Source organism: Somniosus microcephalus, chromosome 10 (assembly GCF_052327205.1).
Source record: "Somniosus microcephalus isolate GS21.2 chromosome 10, FLI_Smic_1.0, whole genome shotgun sequence".
NCBI lineage: Eukaryota > Metazoa > Chordata > Chondrichthyes > Squaliformes > Somniosidae > Somniosus > Somniosus microcephalus.
In genome coordinates, this window is record NC_140996.1 from 228,840,946 (window position 1) to 228,860,203 (window position 19,258).

Below are 19,258 nucleotides of genomic sequence, written 5' to 3' on the forward strand. Positions count from 1 at the left end.
CTGTCCCCATCAAACACTCCCAGGGCAGGTACAGCACGGGTTAGATACAGAGTAAAGCTCCCTCTACACTGTCCCATCAAACACTCGCAGGGCAGGTACAGCACGGGTTAGATACAGAGTAAAGATTCCTCTACACTGTCCCATCCAACACTCCCAGGGCAGGTACAGCATGGGTTAGATGCAGAGTAAAGCTCCCTCTACACTGTCCCATCAAACACTCGCAGGGCAGGTACAGCACGGGTTAGATACAGAGTAAAGATCCCTCTACACTGTCCCATCAAACACTCCCAGGGCAGGTACAGCACGGGTTAGATACAGAGTAAAGCTCCCTCTACACTGTCCCATCAAACACTCCCAGTGCAGGTACAGCACGGATTAGATACAGAGTAAAGCTCCCTCTACACTGTCCCATCAAACACTCCCAGGGCAGGTACAGCATGGGTTAGATACAGAGTAAAGCTCCCTCTACACTGTCCCATCAAACACTCCCAGGGCAGGTACAGCATGGGTTAGATACAGTGTAAAGCTCCCTCTACACTGTCCCATCAAACACTCCCAGGGCAGGTACAGCACGGGTTAGATGCAGAGTATAGCTCCCTCTACACTGTCCCATCACACACTCCCAGGGCAGGTACAGCATGGGTTAGATACAGAGTAAAGCTCCCTCTACACTGTCCCATCAAACACTCCCAGGGCAGGTACAGCACGGGTTAGATACAGAGTAAAGCTCCCTCTACACTGTCCCATCAAACACTCCCAGGGCAGGTACAGCACGGGTTAGATACAGAGTAAAGCTCCCTCTACACTGTCCCATCAAACACTCCCAGGGCAGGTACAGCACGGGTTAGATACAGAGTAAAGCTCCCTCTACACTGTCCCATCAAACACTCCCAGGGTAGGTACAGCACGGGTTAGATACAGAGTAAAGCTCCCTCTACACTGTCCCATCAAACACTCCCAGGGCAGGTACAGCACGGGTTAGATACAGAGTAAAGCTCCCTCTACACTGTCCCATCAAACACTCCCAGGGTAGGTACAGCACGGGTTAGATACAGAGTAAAGCTCCCTCTACACTGTCCCATCAAACACTCCCAGGGCAGGTACAGCACGGGTTAGATACAGAGTAAAGCTCCTTCTACACTGTCCCATCTAACACTCCCAGGGCAGGTACAGCACGGGGTTAGATACAGAGTAAAGCTCCCTCTACACTGTCCCATCAAACACTCCCAGGGCAGGTACAGAGTAAGTCTCCCCCTACACTGTCTCACTAAGTGTGTAATAAGGAATTATATCAGTACAAGCATGTTTCAGAGAGACGGGGTCCTTTATCAATGCAGATAGTTTCCGAGAGAAGGATGAATGTACTAGAATTTTCTTTTAGATGAGAGATATTTTACTGGTTGCTGCCTTTCGCCACCCAGTGGTTGCTGTCAGTATTGCACCTTTGAAAAAACATTCTTTTGTATTTTCTGAGGTGTGGGTTTTATATAGGATTACACCGGATATACGGCACAGACACCGGCCATTCGGCCCAGCCAGTCCATGCTAGCATTTATGCTCCACACGAGTCACCTCCCGTCTTTTCTCATCTATCAACATATCCCTCTATTCCTACTCGGGTCCCCTCCCTCACCTCTTTTTCCGGTACATTGATGACTGTATCGGTGCCGTTTCCTGCTCTCACCCTGAACTAGAAAATTTCATTCACTTTGCTTCCAATTCCCACCCTTCCCTCACCTTCACATGGTCCATCTCCGAATCTTCCCTTCCCTTCCTCGACTTCTCCGTCTCCATCTCTGGGGATAGGTTATTGACCAACATTCACTACAAGCCCACTGACTCCCACAGCTACCTGGACTACACTTCCTCCCACCCCGCCTCCTGTAAGGACTCTATTCCATTCTCCGAGTTTCTCCGTCTCCGCCGCGTCTGTTCTGACGATGCCACCTTCCACACCAGTGCTTCCGACATGTCTTCCTTTTTTCTCAACCGAGGATTCCCCTCTACTGTGGTTGACACAGCCCTCGACCGTGTCCGTTCTTTTTCCTGCACTTCTGCCCTCACCCCTGCCCCTCCTTCCCAGAACCACGATAGGGTTCCCCTTGTCCTCACCTTTCACCCCACCAGCCTCCACATTCAACGGATCATCCTCCGCCATTTCTGCCACCTCCAGCGTGATCCCACCACCAAACGCATCTTCCCCTCCCCTCCCCTTTCAGCATTCCGTAGGGACCGCTCCCTCCGCGACACCCTAGTCCACTCCTCTACCACCCCCAACACCCCTTCCCCTTCGCCTGGCACCTTCCCGTGCAAGCGCAGGAGATGTAACAACTGCCCAGGGCCCCAAACACCCATTCCAGGTGAAACAGCGATTTACTTGTAGTTCTTGCAATCTAGTATACTGTATTCGCTGCTCACGATGCGGTCTCCTCTACATTGGGGAGACCAAACGCAGATTGGGTGACCGCTTTGCGGAACACCTCCGTTCAGTCCGTAAGGGTGACCCTGAGCTCCCGGTCGCCTGTCACTTTAATTCTCCGCTCCACTCCCACTCAGACCTCACCGTCCGCGGCCTCTTGCGTTGTTCCACGGAAGCTCAGCGTAAGCTCGAGGAACAGCACCTCATCTTCCGATTAGGCACTTTACAGCCTTCCGGACTCGATATAGAGTTCAACAATTTCAGATCATAACCTCGGCCCCCATCATATTTTTAATATATATTTTATCCACACTTTTGGTTTGTGCCTTTTCCTTTTCTCTCTCTCTCTCCCACAAGGCAGCGGTCTCTCACTCTGCCAGCGCATTTCACACTTCATCTCGAGCCATTGTCTGTTTCTTTACCTGTCCTATTACCATCTCGTCTCGCCTTGAATATCTCTCAATGTCTCTCCTTTCATCCCCTCCTCCATTTCCCAGCCCCCAAACTGCCTTTTAATCTGTTTCATTTCCTGCTTTTTTTTCTCAGTTCTGACGAAGGGTCATCGACCTGAAACGTTAACTCTGTTTCTCTCTCCACAGATGCTGCCTGACCTGCTGAGTTTTTCCAGCGTTTTCTGTTTTTATTATAGACCATAATATTAAACCGGACAGTGAGCGGTGAATGACACAATGGTGTCATTCATAGAATCATAGAAATTTACACCACAGAAGGAGGCCATTCGGCCCCTCGAGCCTGCTCCGCCATTCAATAAGATCATGGCTGATCATCGACCTCAACTCCACTTTCCTGCACTATCCCCATATCCCTCGATTCCCCTCGAGTCCAAAAATCTATCGATCTCAGCCTTGAATATACTCAAAGACTGAGCCTCCACAGCCCTCTGGGGTAGAGAATTCCAAAGATTCACCGCCCTCTGAGTGAAGAAATTCCTCCTCATCTCAGTCCTAAATGGCCGACCCCTTATCCTGAGACTGTGACCCCTGGTTCTAGACTCTCCAGCCAGGGGAAACAGCCTCTCAGCATCTACCCTGTCAATCCCCTTCAACATCCAAGTACTTTTTAAATGTGATGAGGGTTCCTGCCTCGACCACCCTTTCAGGCAGTGAGTTCCAGACCCCCACCACCCTCTGGGTGAAAAAAGTTCTCCTCAACTCCCCTCTAATCCTCCGACCAATTACTTTCAATCTCTGCCCCCTGGTTACTGACCCCTCTGCTAAGGGAAATAGGTCCTTTCTATCCACTCTATCTCGGCTCCTCATAATTTTATACACCTCAATTAAATCTCCCCTCAGCCTCCTCTGTTCCAAAGAAAACAGCCCCAGCCTGTCCAATCTCTCCTCATCGCTAAAATTCTCTTGACTGCATCGTTGAGCTCCGTTCAATGATCTCTCACCTGGACAACCCTTTGCCTTTAAATGTTGAATAATTCCTCAACAACAACAATAACAACTTGTATTTATACAGCGCCTTTAATGCATTGAAACTTATAAAATTCTAACAGGACTAGACAGACTAGATGCAGGAAGGATGTTCCCGATGGCGGGGGAGTCCAGAACCAGGGGTCACAGTCTAAGGATAAGGGGTAAGCCATTTAGGACAGAGATGAGGAGGAATTTCTTCACCCAGAGAGTGGTGAACCTGTGGAATTCTCTACCACAGAAGGCAGTGGAGGCCAATTCATTAAATATATTCAAGAAGGAGTTGGATATATTTCTTAAGGCTAAGCGGATCAAGGGGTATGGGGAGAAGGCAGGGACAGGGTACTGAATTTGGATGATAGCAAAATACTGCAGATGTTGGAAATCCGAAATAACAACAGAAAATGCTGGAAAAACTCAGCAGGTCAGGCAACATCCGTGGAGAGAAATTTGAGTTGACGTTTCGGGTTGGACCCTTCTTCAAAACTGGAAAGAAAAGAAACTAGATCGGAGGCAGGGCTGCCATCGGACAAAAGAATAAAAGAAACAAAAGAAGTAAAAGAGATTAGAAGCTAGACGAGATGGTAATAGGCTGGGATTAGGTGTAAAGTGTACTGGCAGGGCAAAAGATAGCTGCCAGGTGTGAGAGAGAAACAAAAGGAAAAGGAGTTTGGATGATCAGCCATGATCGCATTGAATGGCGGAGCAGGCTCGAGGGGCCGAATGGCCGACTCCTGCTCCTATCTTCTATGTTTCTATGTATGTAAAACGTCCCAAGGCGTTTCACAGCAGCGATTATCAGACAAGAATTGGACACCGCGCTGCATCAGGCGATACTAGGACATGTGACCAAAAACATGGTCAAAGGTTTTAAGGAGCATCTTAAAGGAGGAGAGAGTCGTGGAGAGGTTTAGGGCGGGAATTCCAGAGCTCGGGGTCTAGGCAGCTGAAGCCAACAAAGGTGCTTATTAGGCTGGAATAAATATAGAAAATTCTGGAAACTCTCAGCGGGCCAGGCAGCATCTGTGAAGTGAGAAAGGAGCAGGGTCAACACTTCAGGTCGATGACCTTTTGTCAGAACGCAGTATATATAAATCTGGTCAGACCTCACCTGGAGTCACTGGGTTCAGTTCCGGGCCCCGCACCTCAGGAAGGATATATCGGCCTCGGAGGGGGAGCAGCGCCGATTCACCAGAATGATACCGGGGCTAAAAGGGTTAAATTACGAGGACAGGTTGCACAGACTGGGCTTGTATTCCCTCGAGTTTAGAAGATTAAGGGGTGATCTAATCGAGGTGTTTAAGATGATTAAAGGATTCGATCGGGTAGAGAGAGAGAAACTATTTCCTCTGGTGGGGGGAGTCCAGAACAAGGGGGCAGAACCTTAAAATTAGAGCCAGGCCGTTCAGGGGTGATGTCAGGAAGCACTTCTTCACACAAAGGGTGGGGGAAATCTGGAACTCTCTCAAAAAGCTATTGAAGCTGAGGGTCAATTGAAAATTTCAAAACTGCGATTGATAGATTTTTGTCGGGTAAGGGTATTCAGGGTTATGGTACCAAGGCGGGGAGATGGAGTTAAGATACAGATCAGCCATGATCTAATAGAACGGCGGAACAGGCTCGAGGGGCTGAATGGCCTCCTCCTGTTCCTACGTCCTGAAGAGATTGTCAACATCTACAGCTGTTTGCTTTCTGCTCCTTGGGGCTGATTTAATTGATTTCGCCAGACGTGGATTTTCTGAAATTAAATTCCGAGCAGCGCTCTGCTCCAGCGCAGTGACTGGGATCTAATCTTTGAATCTTGAACCCTCTTGATTTGCGTCTCTGGTCTGATCCCTGTGTTGAATCCCGTTTCTCGACAGCTCGCCCCGGAGAATACCTTGATGTCCTTCCAGAAAGCGGCGGACCGGCACGCGGACGGGTTCAACGTCAATGTCACCATCAGGTGAGCTTAGACGCTTTACTGCACCTGGGAACACCGGACAAGAAAAGACCAAGGTCCATCTAGATCGCCTTCTACCATCTTGGATACAATGATAATGGAGTTACTGGCTAATTACATAGAATTCGAAGGTCCACTAGATTGATTACTGGGATGTGAGGGTTGTTCTATGAGGAGGGACTGAGTAGATTGGGCCGATACTCTCTGGAGTTAAGAAGAATTGAGCGGTGATCTCATTGAAACATATAAGATTCTGAGGGCGATTGACAGGGTAGATACCGAGAGACTGTTTCCCCCTGGCTGGGGAGTCTAGAACCAGGGGTCACAGTCTCAGGATAAGGGGTCGGTCATTCAGGACTGAGATGAGGAGAAATTTCTTCACTCAGAGGGTGGTGAATCTTTGGAATTCTCTACCCCAGAGGGCTGTGAATGCTGAATCGTTGAGTATATTCAAGACTGAGATCGATAGATTTTTGGACTCCAGGGGAATCGAGGGATATGGAGATCGGGCGGGAAAGTGGAGTTGAGGGCGAAGATCAGCCACGATCTTATTGAATGGCGGAGCAGGCTCGAGGGGCCGAATGGCCGACTTCTGCTCCTATTACTTATGTCTGCAGGCCTCCTTTACAACAACAACAACTTGTATTTATATAGCACCTTTAAGGTAGTAAAAACGTCCCAAGGTGCTTCGCAGGAGCAATTATAAAACAAAGTTTGACACCGAGCCACATAAAGAGATATTAGGAGAGATGACCAAAAGCTTGGTTTTAAGGAGCATCTTAAAGGAGGAAAGAGAGGTAGAGAGAGGCGGAGAGGTTTAGGGAGGGAATTCCAGAGCTTAGGGCCTCGGCAGCTGAAGGCACGGCCGCCAATGGTTGAGCGATTAAAATTGGGGATGCGCAAGAGGCCAGAGTTGGAGGAGTGCAGAGATCTCGGAGGGTTGTGGGGCTGGAGGAGACAACAGAGAGAGATAGGGAGGGGGGCGAGGAGGCCATGGAGGGATTTGAAAACAAGGTTGAGAATGATCAGATAATTTGTTGAAAACCCATTTAATCTGTTTTTTTCTGAAGCTGTCCACGCTCACTGGGGTCCCAGTTCCAGAGGTAGTGGACACATTCCGTCCGGCATCTCGCTCACCCAAGTGGACGTGCTTCACTTGTGAAACCAAGGCGGGCTGTCTGACCTCGGGTGGGGGGGGGGGGACATCACAGCCTGGCATCGGAGCAGGAGGAGGCCATTCAGCCCCTCGAGCCTGCTCCGCCATTCAATTAGATCACGGCTGATCTGTATCTCAACTCCATCCACCCGCCTTGGTTCAGTAACCCTTAATACCCTTCTCTAACAAAAATCTATCGATCCCAGTCTTGAAAGCTCCAACTGACCCCCAGTCTCAACAGCCTTTGGAGGAGAGAGTTCCAAATTTCTACGATCCTTTGTGTGAAGAAATGCTTCTCGATTTCCCTCCTACATGGCCTGGCTCTAGTTTTAAGTTAATGTCCCATCACTCTTGATTACCCACCAGAGGAAATAGTTTCTCTCTCTCTCTCTCTCTACCTTATCGAATCCTTTAATCATCTTAAACACCTCAATTACATCAACACCTCAATCTTCTGGACTCAAGCGAATACAAGCTAAGTTTATGCATCTTGTCCTCTTAACCCCGGTATCATTCTGGTGAATCTGCGCTGCTCCCCTCCAAGGCTGATGTATCCTTCCTGAGGTGCGGGGCACAGGACTGAACACAGTGACTCCAGCTGGGGTCTGACCAGGGCTCGACACAATTAAAGCATCACTTCCGCCCTTTGTATTCCAGCCCCCGAGAGAGGGAGGGAGGGAGAGGGAGGGAGGGAGGGAGGGGGAGAGAGGGGGAGTATTCCATTCGCCGCCTTGATTGCTTTTTGTACCTAGTGATCTTTTAGGTTTTTTTTTATTTGGTTTTTATGGGATGTGGGCGTCGCTGGCAAGGCCAGCATTTATTGCCCATCCCCAGTTGCCCCTTGAGATGGTGGTGGTGGTGAGCCGCTGCAGTCCGTGTGGTGGAGGTGCTCCCACAGTGCTGTTAGGGAGGGAGTTCCAGGTGATCTGTGTACTTGACACCTGATCCTGCCCTCGTCCGATGTCCAGATACGTACATTTCCCAGCGGAGCGGAGAGGGGAGACTAGAGAAGCTGGGATTGTTCTCCTTAGAGCAGAGAAGGCTAAGGAGAGATTTAATAGAGGCGTTCAGAATTATGAGGGGATTTTGAGAGAGCAAATGGGGAGAGGCTGATTACCTGGTCATCGCTGTTTGTGGGAGCTTGCTGTGCGCAAATTGGCTGCCGCATTTCCTGCATTACAACAGTGAGTGCATTTAATTGGCAGCAAAGCACTTTGGGATGTCCTGTGCTCGTTAAAGGCGCTATAGAAATGCAAGTCTTTTTTTTGGTTCCCATGAGGGGGACGGTGTGCATTCCATGTCAGGCAAACCGGTCAGAGGCTGGGTATTCTGCGGCGAGTGTCTCGCCTCCTGACTCCCCAAAGCCTTTCCACCATCTACAAGGCACAAGTCAGGAGTGTGATGGAATACTCTCCACTTGCCTGGATGAGTGCAGCTCCAACAACACTCAAGAAGCTCAACACCATCCAGGACAAAGCAGCCCGCTTGATTGGCACCCCATCCACCACCTTAAACATTCACTCCCTCCACCACCGGCGCACCGTGGCTGCAGTGTGTACCATCTACAAGATGCACTGCAGCAACTCGCCAAGGCTTCTTCGGCAGCACCTCCCAAACCCACGACCTCTTCCACCTAGAAGGACAAGGGCAGCAGGCACACGGGAACACCACCACCTCCAAGTTCCCCTCCAAGTCACACACCATCCTGACTTGGAAGTATATCGGCCGATCCTTCATCATCACTGGGTCAAAATCCTGGAACTCCCTCCCTAACAGCACTGTGGGAGCACCTTCACCACACGGACTGCAGCGGTTCAAGAAGGCGGCTCACCACCACCTTCTCAAGGGGCAATTAGGGATGGGCAATAACTGCCGGCCTTGCCAGCGACACCCACATCCCATGAACGGAAAAGAAAGAAGTCTCCCTGTGTGGATCTCGCGCGAGCTTAGTTTGGAGCCACTTGCGGTTGCTAACGCCCAGCTGTCCGAGGTTTGACGGCCCATTTACTCTTCTCTTTGCTCGCCTCAGCTACGACGGTGTTCCGTTCCTGATGCACGACACGACACTAAGGCGGACAACCAATGTGGAGGAGGTCTTCCCCGACCGGGTCTTCGACAACGCCGCCATGTTCAACTGGACCGACCTGGAGATGCTCAACGCTGGTCGCTGGTTCTTTCAGGTAGGCCGAAGCCAAGGAGATAGGCCGGGAGTTTCCCGGGAACCGCTCCTGCTGTGCATTCGCCGGAGGTGCGGCCAAACCTCCATTGACTGGAAAATTCCCAGGAAATTAACGGCCGTAGTCTTTCCCCGCCCGCCCCCCCCCGGTTTTCTCAGGGTTGTTCTCCAATTTTGTTCCCAAGCACTTGCTCTCCATCCAACTCGTTTGTAATCCACACAAGGCCCAAACTTGACCCAGACTCAAATACAGCTCCTCCATCGGGAGGTTCTTCTAACTCCTCTCACACGCCAGGGCCGGGTACAAGGGTGAGATTTTGTCCTGAATGATGACTCCCCTCCATCTGCCCAACAGCCGCCTCTCCAGCGTAACATTTCTTTTCTTTGTGTTTTTTGTCAATGTTTCTGTCTTTTGTCTTTAATACTCCTAAGGGTATTGAGCACAACTTGATTTTGTTCTCTGCCTCTATTTATGAAGCCCAGGATCCTGTCTGTATTTTAACAGCATTATCAACTTGTCCTGCTACCTTTGTGTGTATGTGTGAATCCCCAGGTCTCCATGCTCCTGCAGCAGCACCCCCCCCCCCCCGACCCTCCCCCGCCTCCCTCTGTCAGCCTTCGCTCAATGGGTAGCATTCTCGCATCTGATTCAGTAGTTTGTGGGTTTGACAATCCCCAGTGCAGTGCTGAGGGAGCGCCGCACTGTCGGAGGGGCAGTACTGAGGGAGCGCGGCGCTGTCGGAGGGGCAGTGCTGAGGGAGCGCGGCGCTGTCGGAGGGGCAGTACTGAGGGAGTGCCGCACTGTCGGAGGGGCAGTACTGAGGGAGCGGGGCAGTACTGAGGGGGGGCGGTACTGAGGGAGCGCCGCATTGTCGGAGGGGCAGTACTGAGGGAGTGCAGCACTGTCGGAGGTGCCGTCTTTCGGATGAGACGTTAAACCGAGGCCTCGTCTGCTCTCTCAGGTGGACATGCCAGATCCCGTGGCACTATTACGAAGAAGAGCAGGGGAGTTCTCCCCGGTGTCCTGGGGCCAATATTTATCCCTCAATCAACATAACAAAAGAAACTAACGATCTGGTCATTATCACATTGCTGTTTGTGGGAGCTTGCTGTGCGCAAATTGGCTGCCGCGTTTCCTACATTACAACAGTGACCACACTTCAAAAAGTACTTCATTGGCTGTAAAGCGCTTTGGGACGTCCTGAGGATGTGAAAGGCGCTGTAGAGGTGCAAGTTCTTTCTTTATAATTGTACCTCCTCCGCCTTGACTGTGTCTTCCAGGAGGACCCGTTCTGGACAGCCCAGGATCTCTCTCAGAAAGATAACGTCGAAGCTTCGAACCAGTCGGTCTGCAAACTGGCGGACGTGCTCCGCCTGGCGGCCCAGCTCAACAAGTCGGTGATGGTGAATCTCTGGCGCCCCCCGCCCGAGCATCCCTTCTACTCCTCCTGGATCAACGCCACCCTGGAAACCATCCTGGCCTCGGAAATACCCCACGACCTGGTGAGCCGTTGGTTTTGTTGCAGTTAAGTTGGATTTTTTGACGGTGTGTGTGTTACAAACACACGGGCAGGAAAAGACCAGCCGGTCCGTCAACAACAACTTGTATTTGTACAAGTCCTTTAACGTGGTAAAACGTCCCACGGCGCTTCACAGGAGCGATTATCAAACAAATAATTGACACCGAGCCACGTAAGAAGATATTACAGCAGATGACCAAAAGGTTGTCAAAGCGGTCGGTTTTAAAGAGTGTTATAAAGGAGGAGAGAGAAGCGGAGAAATTCCTCCTATGGCCTCACCCGCTCCCTATCTCTGTAACCTCCTCGTTGGAGCAGATGCGACGGAGAAACTTGGAACTTCTTGGGACGTTTTAATACGCTAAAGGTGCCATATTGTTGTTGATGCGGTGATGACTGTTCAGCCTTGACTCTGTATTTTCAGGTGATGTGGCTCCCGGAGAAGCATAGACAGCTGGTTCGCCAAATGGTGCCAGGTTTCCAGCAGACGTCCTCCGTGAAGCAGAACGCGAGCACGCTACGTGGCCGGGGCATTGCTGGATTAAACCTGCGGTATAACGAGGTCAACGCCGAGGAGCTGCGGTAAAACCGACTGCTTAAGCCTTTCAAATGACATAGAATGTATGGCACGGAAACAGGCCATTCGGCCCATCTGCTCCGTGCGGTGTTTATGCTCCACACGAGCCTCCTCCCTCCCTACTTCATCTTACCCTATCAGCATATCCTTCTATTCCTTTCTCCCTCATTTGTTTATCCAGCTTCCCCTTAAATGCATCTATACTATTCCCCTCAGCCACTCCCTGTGGTAGCGAGTTCCACATTCTCACCACTCTGTGGGTGAAGAAACATGAGAATTAGGAGCAGGAGTAGACCATTCGTCCCCTCGAGCCTGCTCCGCCATTCAGTAAGATCATGGCTGATCTTCGACCTCAACTCCACTTTCCTGCCCGATCCCCATATCCCTCGATTCCCCGAGAGTCCAAAAATCAATCGATCTCAGCCTTGAATATACTCAACGACTCAGCATCCACAGCCCTCTGGGGCAGAGAATTCCAAAGATTTGCAGCCCTTAAGTTTCCCCTGAATTCCCTATTGGATTTATTAATGACTATCTTATATTGAAGGCCTCTAGTTCTGGTTGGCAGCTGGGAAATTAAAATTCTGTTAACTAAATAAATCTGGAATTAAAAAAAAGCTAGTATCAGTTATGACTTGGAAATATATTGGCCGTTCCTTCATCGCCGCTGGGTCAAAATGTTTTGCTATAGTCCTAGTTAGACCACATCTGTAGTGCTGTGTACAGTCCCTCAGTACTGCCTCTCCGACAGTGCGGCGCTCCCTCAGTACCACCCCTCCGACAGTGTGGCGCTCCCTCACTACTGCCCCTCCGACAGTGCAGCGCTCCCTCAGTACTGCCCCTCCGACAGTGTGGCGCTCACTCAGTACTGCCCCTCTGACATTGCGGCGCTCCCTCAGTACTGGCCTTCCGACAGTGCAGCGCTCCCTCAGTACTGCCCCTCCGACAGTGCAGCGTTCCTTCAGTATTGACCCTCCGACAGTCCAGCACTCCCTCAGTACTGCCCCTCCGACAGTGCGGCGCTCCCTCAGTACTGCCCCTCCGACAGTGCGGCGCTCCCTCAGTACTGCCCCTCCGACAGTGCAGCGCTCCCTCAGTACTGCCCCTCCGACAGTGCGGCGCTCCCTCAGTACTGCCCCTCAGTACTGCCCCTCCGACAGTGCGGCGCTCCCTCAGTACTGCCCCTCCGACATTGCGGCACTCCCTCAGTACTGCCCCTCCGACAGTGCGGCGCTCCCTCAGTACTGCCCCTCCGACAGTGTGGCGCTCACTCAGTACTGCCCCTCTGACAGTGCGGCGCTCACTCAGTACTGCCCCTCTGACATTGCGGCGCTCACTCAGTACTGCCCCTCTGACAGTGCGGCGCTCCCTCAGTACTGCCCCTCCGACAGTGCGGCGCTCCCTCAGTACTGCCCCTCCGACAGTGCAGCGCTCCCTCAGTACTGCCCCTCCGACAGTGCGGCGCTCCCTCAGTACTGCCCCTCAGTACTGCCCCTCAGTACTGCCCCTCCGACAGTGCGGCGCTCCCTCAGTACTGCCCCTCCGACATTGCGGCGCTCCCTCAGTACTGCCCCTCCGACAGTGCGGCGCTCCCTCAGTACTGCCCCTCCGACAGTGTGGCGCTCACTCAGTACTGCCCCTCTGACAGTGCGGCGCTCACTCAGTACTGCCCCTCTGACATTGCGGCGCTCACTCAGTACTGCCCCTCTGACAGTGCGGCGCTCCCTCAGTACTGCCCCTCCGACAGTGCGGCGCTCCCTCAGTACTGCCCCTCAGTACTGCCCCTCCGACAGTGCGGCGCTCCCTCAGTACTGCCCCTCCGACAGTGCAGAGCTCCCTCAGTACTGCACTGGGAGTGTCAGCCTGGATTATGTGCTCGAGTCTCTGGAGTGGGACTTGAACCCACAACCCTCTGACTCAGAGGTGAGTGAGAGCTTCCCACTGAGTCACAGCTGATGGCTCTGTCCACCCATGGCTGCCTGACTAGAGCCTGGAGTCTCCAGGAATTGAAGATTAATCTCCAGGGCACGGCGGGGAGCAAAACACCCGGGAGAATCATCACTGGGGCGTTAATAAATGTTTTTTTTTAATCACTTCTTACATAGAATTACAGCACATAGAATGAACAGCATGGAAACAGGCCATTCTCCCCGACTGGTCCATGCTTGTTTGTTAATCATAAATATATCAGAGATGGGGGACAAAGTCTGTTTGACTGACAGTCTAACATTATTCAACGGGCAATGAAGGGTCTGTTTTGTTTCCGCTCACTGACCCACACTGGCTCCCGGTCCGGCAACGCCTCAATTTTAAAATTCTCATCCTTGTGTTCAAATCCCTCCATGGCCCTTGCCTCCTCCCTATCTCTGTAATCTCCTCCAGCCCCACAACCCTCTGAGATCTCTGCGCTCCTCCAATTCTGGCCTCTTGAGCATCCCCCTGATTTCCATCGCTCCACCATTGGCGGCCGTGCCTTCAGCTGCTTGGGCCCCGAGCTCTGGAATTCCCTCCCTAAACCCCTCTATCTCTCTCTCCTTCTTTAAGACGCTCCTTAAAACCTACCTCCATCTGTCCTAATATCTCCTTCTGTGGCTTGGTGACAATTTTTGTTTGATAATCGCTCCTGGGATGTTTTACTACGTTAAAGGCGCTGTGTAAATGCAAGTTGTTGTTGGTTTGGTAAGGCGGGGCACCGTGAGGACGAACGTGTCTGGCGACCAATGGCGGGAGTGTGGGGGCAGGGCGGTTGGATGTCATGTGATGTGACTTCCAGGAATATGTCCAGTGAGAGTTGGCAACGCTGTGCCTGCCACGTGAGCACCGGCGCTCCGTTAATCGTGGGTGGGCGATCTGCCGCCCGGGGCTACAGTCACCTTTCGCCGTCAAGCTGCTCCATGGGCCTTACTCTGTTTCTCTCTCCTGCCCCCTCTCGATTGCAGGAAGTATGCGTCGGAGAATATCAGCACCAACCTGTACCTGGTGAACGAACCGTGGCTGTTCTCGGTGCTGTGGTGCGCCGGGGTGCGGTCCGTTACCTCCGATGCCTGTCAAGTCCTGAGTGAGGTGCGGACTCCCACCTGGATCATGGTGAGTAAGAGAGAGACGCGGCCGCGGGGCGAGGGAGACGCGGCCGCGGGGCGAGGGAGACGCGGCCGCGGGGCGAGGGAGACGCGGGGCGAGGGGCGAGGGAGACGCGGGGCGAGGGGGACGCGGCCACGGGGCGAGGGGGACGTGGACACGGAAATCACACAGGGTCACTGGTATACTTAGACACTGGAACAGGAGGAGGCCATTCAGCCCCTCAAGCCTTGGTTCCATAACCCTTCATACTCTTGCCTAACAAAAATCTTATCAATCTGAAGTTTTGAAATTTTCAATGGACCCCCCCCCCCCCCCCCCCCCCAGCCTCTACAGCTTTCTGGGGGAGAGAGTTCCAGATTTCCACCACCCTTTGTGTGAAGAAGTGCTTCCTGACATCACCCCTGAACGGCCTGGCTCTAATTTTAAGGTTCTGCCCCCTTGTTCTGGACTCCCCCCACCAGAGGAAATAGTCTCTCTCTCTCTACCCGATCGAATCCTCTAACCATCTTAAGCACCTCGATCAGATCACCCCTCAGTCTTCTAAACTCGAGGGAATACAAGCCCAGTCTGTGCAGCCTGCCCTCGTAATTTAACCCTTTTAGCCCTGGTATCATTCTGGTGAATCTGCGAGAAGGATCCCACATGATGTCCAGTGAAAAGGTGGGGGGGGAGAGCGATGGAATATCTTTGTGTGATCCTGCCCCCCCCCCGCCACCCCCCACAGAAATAAGAGCGGTGCCTTGAAATTGTGATTTAACTTTTTAAAATAATGTGTATATTGCGATTCTGGGTGGTGCTGCTGTATTGAGAATTATCTCTCTTTGCCTGTGTGTGTGTCTATCTGTCTACGTCTTACTGTCTTTTTTTCCTTTTAATATCTCTCTCTCTATATATCTCTGTCTCTCTTATTCACTTTGTTTCTCTCTGCCCCTCACTGTCTGTATGTATCTCTGTCCCTCTCTGTGTCTCTATCCCTCTCTACCTCTCTCTCTCTCTCCCTCCCTCCCTCCCTCTGACCTTTTCCCTCCCACCCTCTCTGCTTCTCTCTCTGGCGCGCTCCCGCCCTCTCCGACTCGCTCTCCTTCCCTGCGTGTGCCTGTCTCTTTCTCACACCCTGCCTCTTTCCTGTTCTCCTTCGCTCTGTATCTGCCTTTCTCTTTTTTTCTTTCTGTCTCACTCTACCTCTCTCTCACACATACCCTGCTGCCCATGTGCTCTCCTTTGCTTTGTCTCTTTCCTCTGCCTCCTCCTCCTTCCCTTTCTTTGTCTCCACCATTCTCTCTCTCTCTCGCTCTTTCTCTGTGTGTCCCTCCCGCTAACCCTGACTCTCTGTCACCCGCACCCCCCACAGCCTCCAGCGATAATGGTTCCTTGGCGCGCCACACGGGACGGAGAGACACGGTGTAGGCTCCGGGGATTTAATTCATTCAGTACTTCAGAACGTGACTTCTTTTGACCTCCGCGCGTGTTTCCTTTTGCAAACCTGATGAGGCAGCTCCCCCACAAGGGCCTCCATCGGTGGTTAGTGTTGCCAACTCTGGTTGGGCGTATTCCTGGAGGTTCTGTCACGTGACCTCCTGCCGTGAACCGCCCCGCCCCCACACTTCCGCCATTGGTCCATCCTCCAGGTGCCACTGCCTTCCCGCGGCCAATCGGAAAAGGAACCAGACTCTTCGTTATCCAATTGGATTCATCCTGCTTGATCTTTTCCAGCTCCGATATTAATTACAACGAATAAATTAAAACGTTCAAAGAAAATTAAACTAAAACACTACATGATGTCTCTCCCTGGGTTTTTGCTCCCCGCGGTTTCCTGGAGAATAATCTTCAATTCCTGGAGATTCCAGGGCGATCCTGGAGGGGTTGGCAACCCTTTGTTGTGAAGATGTCGGCGGGGACTCTTCACAAAGCAAGCGGAGCTTTGACAGCGACATGAATAGAAGCGTGTCGTTTGAACACGCGCGCTTCGCTGGGACTCCGAACAAAGCAGGTGCTGGAGGCGGGTGGGGAGGGGGTCCATGTAATTAATCCCTTTTGTTCTCCGGAGGGTTATGTTTCATTTGTCCCCACGCTGTCCCGGAGGCTCATTTGCAATCTGTGCTCCAGTGAGCCAGCTGCCAGCTGTTGCTCTTTTGTGTTGGAGAAGGTCACATCTGTCAGCGCCTCTTCACCTCCCCCTCCCCTACCCCCCGCAGCCCTCCCACACGCCTACATCTTCTTGTCCAGTTGTAATTCAATTGTTAGAAGCCTCCAAGTGCTGAGTGATTTCGGAGCCAAAGCCTGACTCACTTTGCCAGCTTGAACCCCTTTGATGTGATCACTGTGATTCAGTCTTTTTCTTGTGTGTGCGAGTGTGAACATGTGTAAAGGCCCCTCTTTAAGGAGCTTTACTCTGTATCTAACCTGTGCTGTACCTGCCCTGGGAGTGTTTGATGGGGCAGTGTAGAGGGAGCTTTACTCTATATCTAACCCGTGCTGTACCTGCCCTGGGAGTGTTTGATGGGGCAGTGTAGAGGGAGCTTTACTCTGTATCTAACCCGTGCTGTACCTGTCCTGGGAGTGTTTGATGGGACAGAGTGGAGGGAGCTTTACTCTGTATCTAACCCGTGCTGTACCTGTCCTGGGTGTGTTTGATGGGACAGTGTAGAGGGAGCTTTACTCTGTATCTAACCCGTGCTGTACCTGTCCTGGGTGTGTTTGATGGGACAGTGTAGAGGGAGCTTTACTCTGTATCTAACCCGTGCTGTACCTGCCCTGGGAGTGTTTGATGGGACAGAGTGGAGGGAGCTTTACTCTGTATCTAACCCGTGCTGTACCTGCCCTGGGAGTGTTTGATGGGACAGTGTAGAGGGAGCTTTACTCTGTATCTAACCCGTGCTGTACCTGTCCTGGGTGTGTTTGATGGGACAGTGTAGAGGGAGCTTTACTCTGTATCTAACCCCGTGCTGTACCTGCCCTGGGAGTGTTTGAAAGGGAACTGGGTGTGTTTAATTGACAATAGTTCTATGCCCCAGCACCGTGTGACCCCAGGGGTTTAAAGGGTTTAATCTCCTTCTCCTGCAGCCACCCGATGAATACTACACGATCTGGATAACCTCGGACATCATTTCAATCACCATCGTGGTGGGAATATTCATTCTGCAAAAGTGAGTGATGTTGCGAGCCTTTTATTTGGTCCATTTATTTTGCTTTGCATGATGCACGCTGCCTTGGAAAATACCGTTCACTCTGTCCTTGTTTGCTACTACAAAGGAGTTTATTTTGCCGTGTGATGTCCTCACTGCTCCCTAGTGGAAGGGTTTCTGTTTGCGTTCTGCTTGTTTTTTGTTGGCTCATTAATAAGAACGTAAGAATTAGGAGCAGGAGTCGGCCATTCGGCCCCTCGAGCCTGCTCCGCCATTCAATAAGATCATGGCGGATCTTCGACCTCAGCTCCACTTTCCCGCCCGATCTCCATTCCCCGAGAGTCCAAAAATCTATCGATCTCAGCCTTGAATATACTCAACGACTGAGCCTCCACAGCCCTCTGGGGTAGAGAATTCCAAAGATTCACCACCCTCTGAGTGAAGAAATTCCTCCTCATCTCAGTCCTAAATGGCCGACCCCTTATCCTGAGACTGTGACGCCTGGTTCTAGACTCTCCAGCCAGGGGGAAACAACCTCTCAGCATCTACCCGGTCAATCCCCCTCAGAATCTTATATGTTTCAATGAGATCACCTCTCATTCTTCTAAACTCCAGAGAGTATCGGCCCAATCTACTCAATCTCTCCTCATTAACCAGGAGATGGAAGGAGTAAGTACATTGAGTGTTGGCCGTAATCTACCACCAGTGGTAACCCTGCATTAGAATAGCGCCCTCATGTCCTCCAAACCTTCCCGAAATTGCCACAGGAGATGCACAGATAACAGGCAGCCCCTGGTGGGCCGTGAGGCCCCTGGTACCTCAACCCAAGTGGTCATCCTTCATTAAAGTGGTTCAGCAGTGAGTGGCTGTAGGGGATTCACAGTGTGAGGATGTCATGGAGACAGAGCAAGGGAAACTGGAAGGGAGAGAGAAAAAGAGGAATAGAGGGACCAAGGGAAAGGCAAATGTAGGGAGAGGGGGAAATGGAGGGGGAGAGGGGGAAATGGAGGGAGAGAGGGAGCAAGGGAGGGAGAGAGAGAGAGAGTGGATGTAGGGGAGAGGAGGAGTAGAAGGGGAAAGGAGGAGATGGGGAGAGAGGGAAAGGGGAGGGGGAGAAGGAGGCGGGAGGGGGAGAAGGAGGCGGGAGGGGGAGAAGGAGGCGGGAGGGGGAGAAGGAGGCGGGGGGGAGAAGGAGGAGGCGGAGGGGGAAGGAGGGGGTAGGAGGTGACGGGGAGAGGGAGGGAGAGAGGGAGAGGGGGAAGGAGGGGAGAGGGGAAGGAGGCAAGAGGGAAAGGGGAGAAGGAGGTGAGGGGGAGCAAGAGAGAGAAGGAAAGGGTATGGAATGAAGAAGCTGAATGGCCGCCTTTATATCGTACAAGACCTATGTTGGCATCACCAAGCACAAGCCTGGTGTGACTGGTGAATGTAAAGCCGTGCGGAAGAACTGTATTTTTATTTTAGCGTGTCTGCTCTCCGGCTGGTCAAAGCTGTCCTGGCGGTTTGATATTTGGTTTACAGCCGGTTATTGAGGGCCTGCGAGCCAGAATCCGGCAGCGCCTGCGCCTTATACAGGCCTAGAAGGTCGAGAGGCCTGGTCCCTTTCCACAAGTGGACTACAGGCCTGTCAATCAAAAGCCACTGGTGCCACCTCCCATGGGCACAAGGTCTCGATACTGCCTTGCCTTTGTTTGATGGTGTGCGGAGAGTCTAGCTTCCAGCCCTTCGATGGTTTGTATTGGCCCTAGACCTGGTCTAATAACCCTGTATGGCGGGGAGCGGGGGGGGGGGGGCGCGGGGAGCGGCTGGGTGGGGGCTCGTTCTTCCCT

The 19,258-nt window shown here is 52.1% G+C and overlaps 1 protein-coding gene across 6 annotated transcripts in view; it reads left to right on the plus strand.

Annotated features, from left to right (window-relative positions):
* Positions 1–19,258, plus strand: part of gdpd5b (glycerophosphodiester phosphodiesterase domain containing 5b) — a 261,392-nt gene that overhangs the window by 217,075 nt on the left and 25,059 nt on the right. For all 6 annotated transcript variants that reach the window (XR_015079825.1, XM_085999716.1, XM_085999720.1 and 3 more), the window contains 6 exons: positions 5,721–5,803; positions 8,986–9,136; positions 10,414–10,635; positions 11,074–11,231; positions 14,166–14,313; positions 17,371–17,453. Coding sequence is in view for 5 of the 6 variants with exons in the window: in XM_085999716.1 (XP_085855842.1) it covers positions 5,721–5,803; positions 8,986–9,136; positions 10,414–10,635; positions 11,074–11,231; positions 14,166–14,313; positions 17,371–17,453 (845 nt within the window). In the remaining variant the exon portion in view is untranslated. The remainder of the gene's footprint in view (positions 1–5,720; positions 5,804–8,985; positions 9,137–10,413; positions 10,636–11,073; positions 11,232–14,165; positions 14,314–17,370; positions 17,454–19,258) is intronic.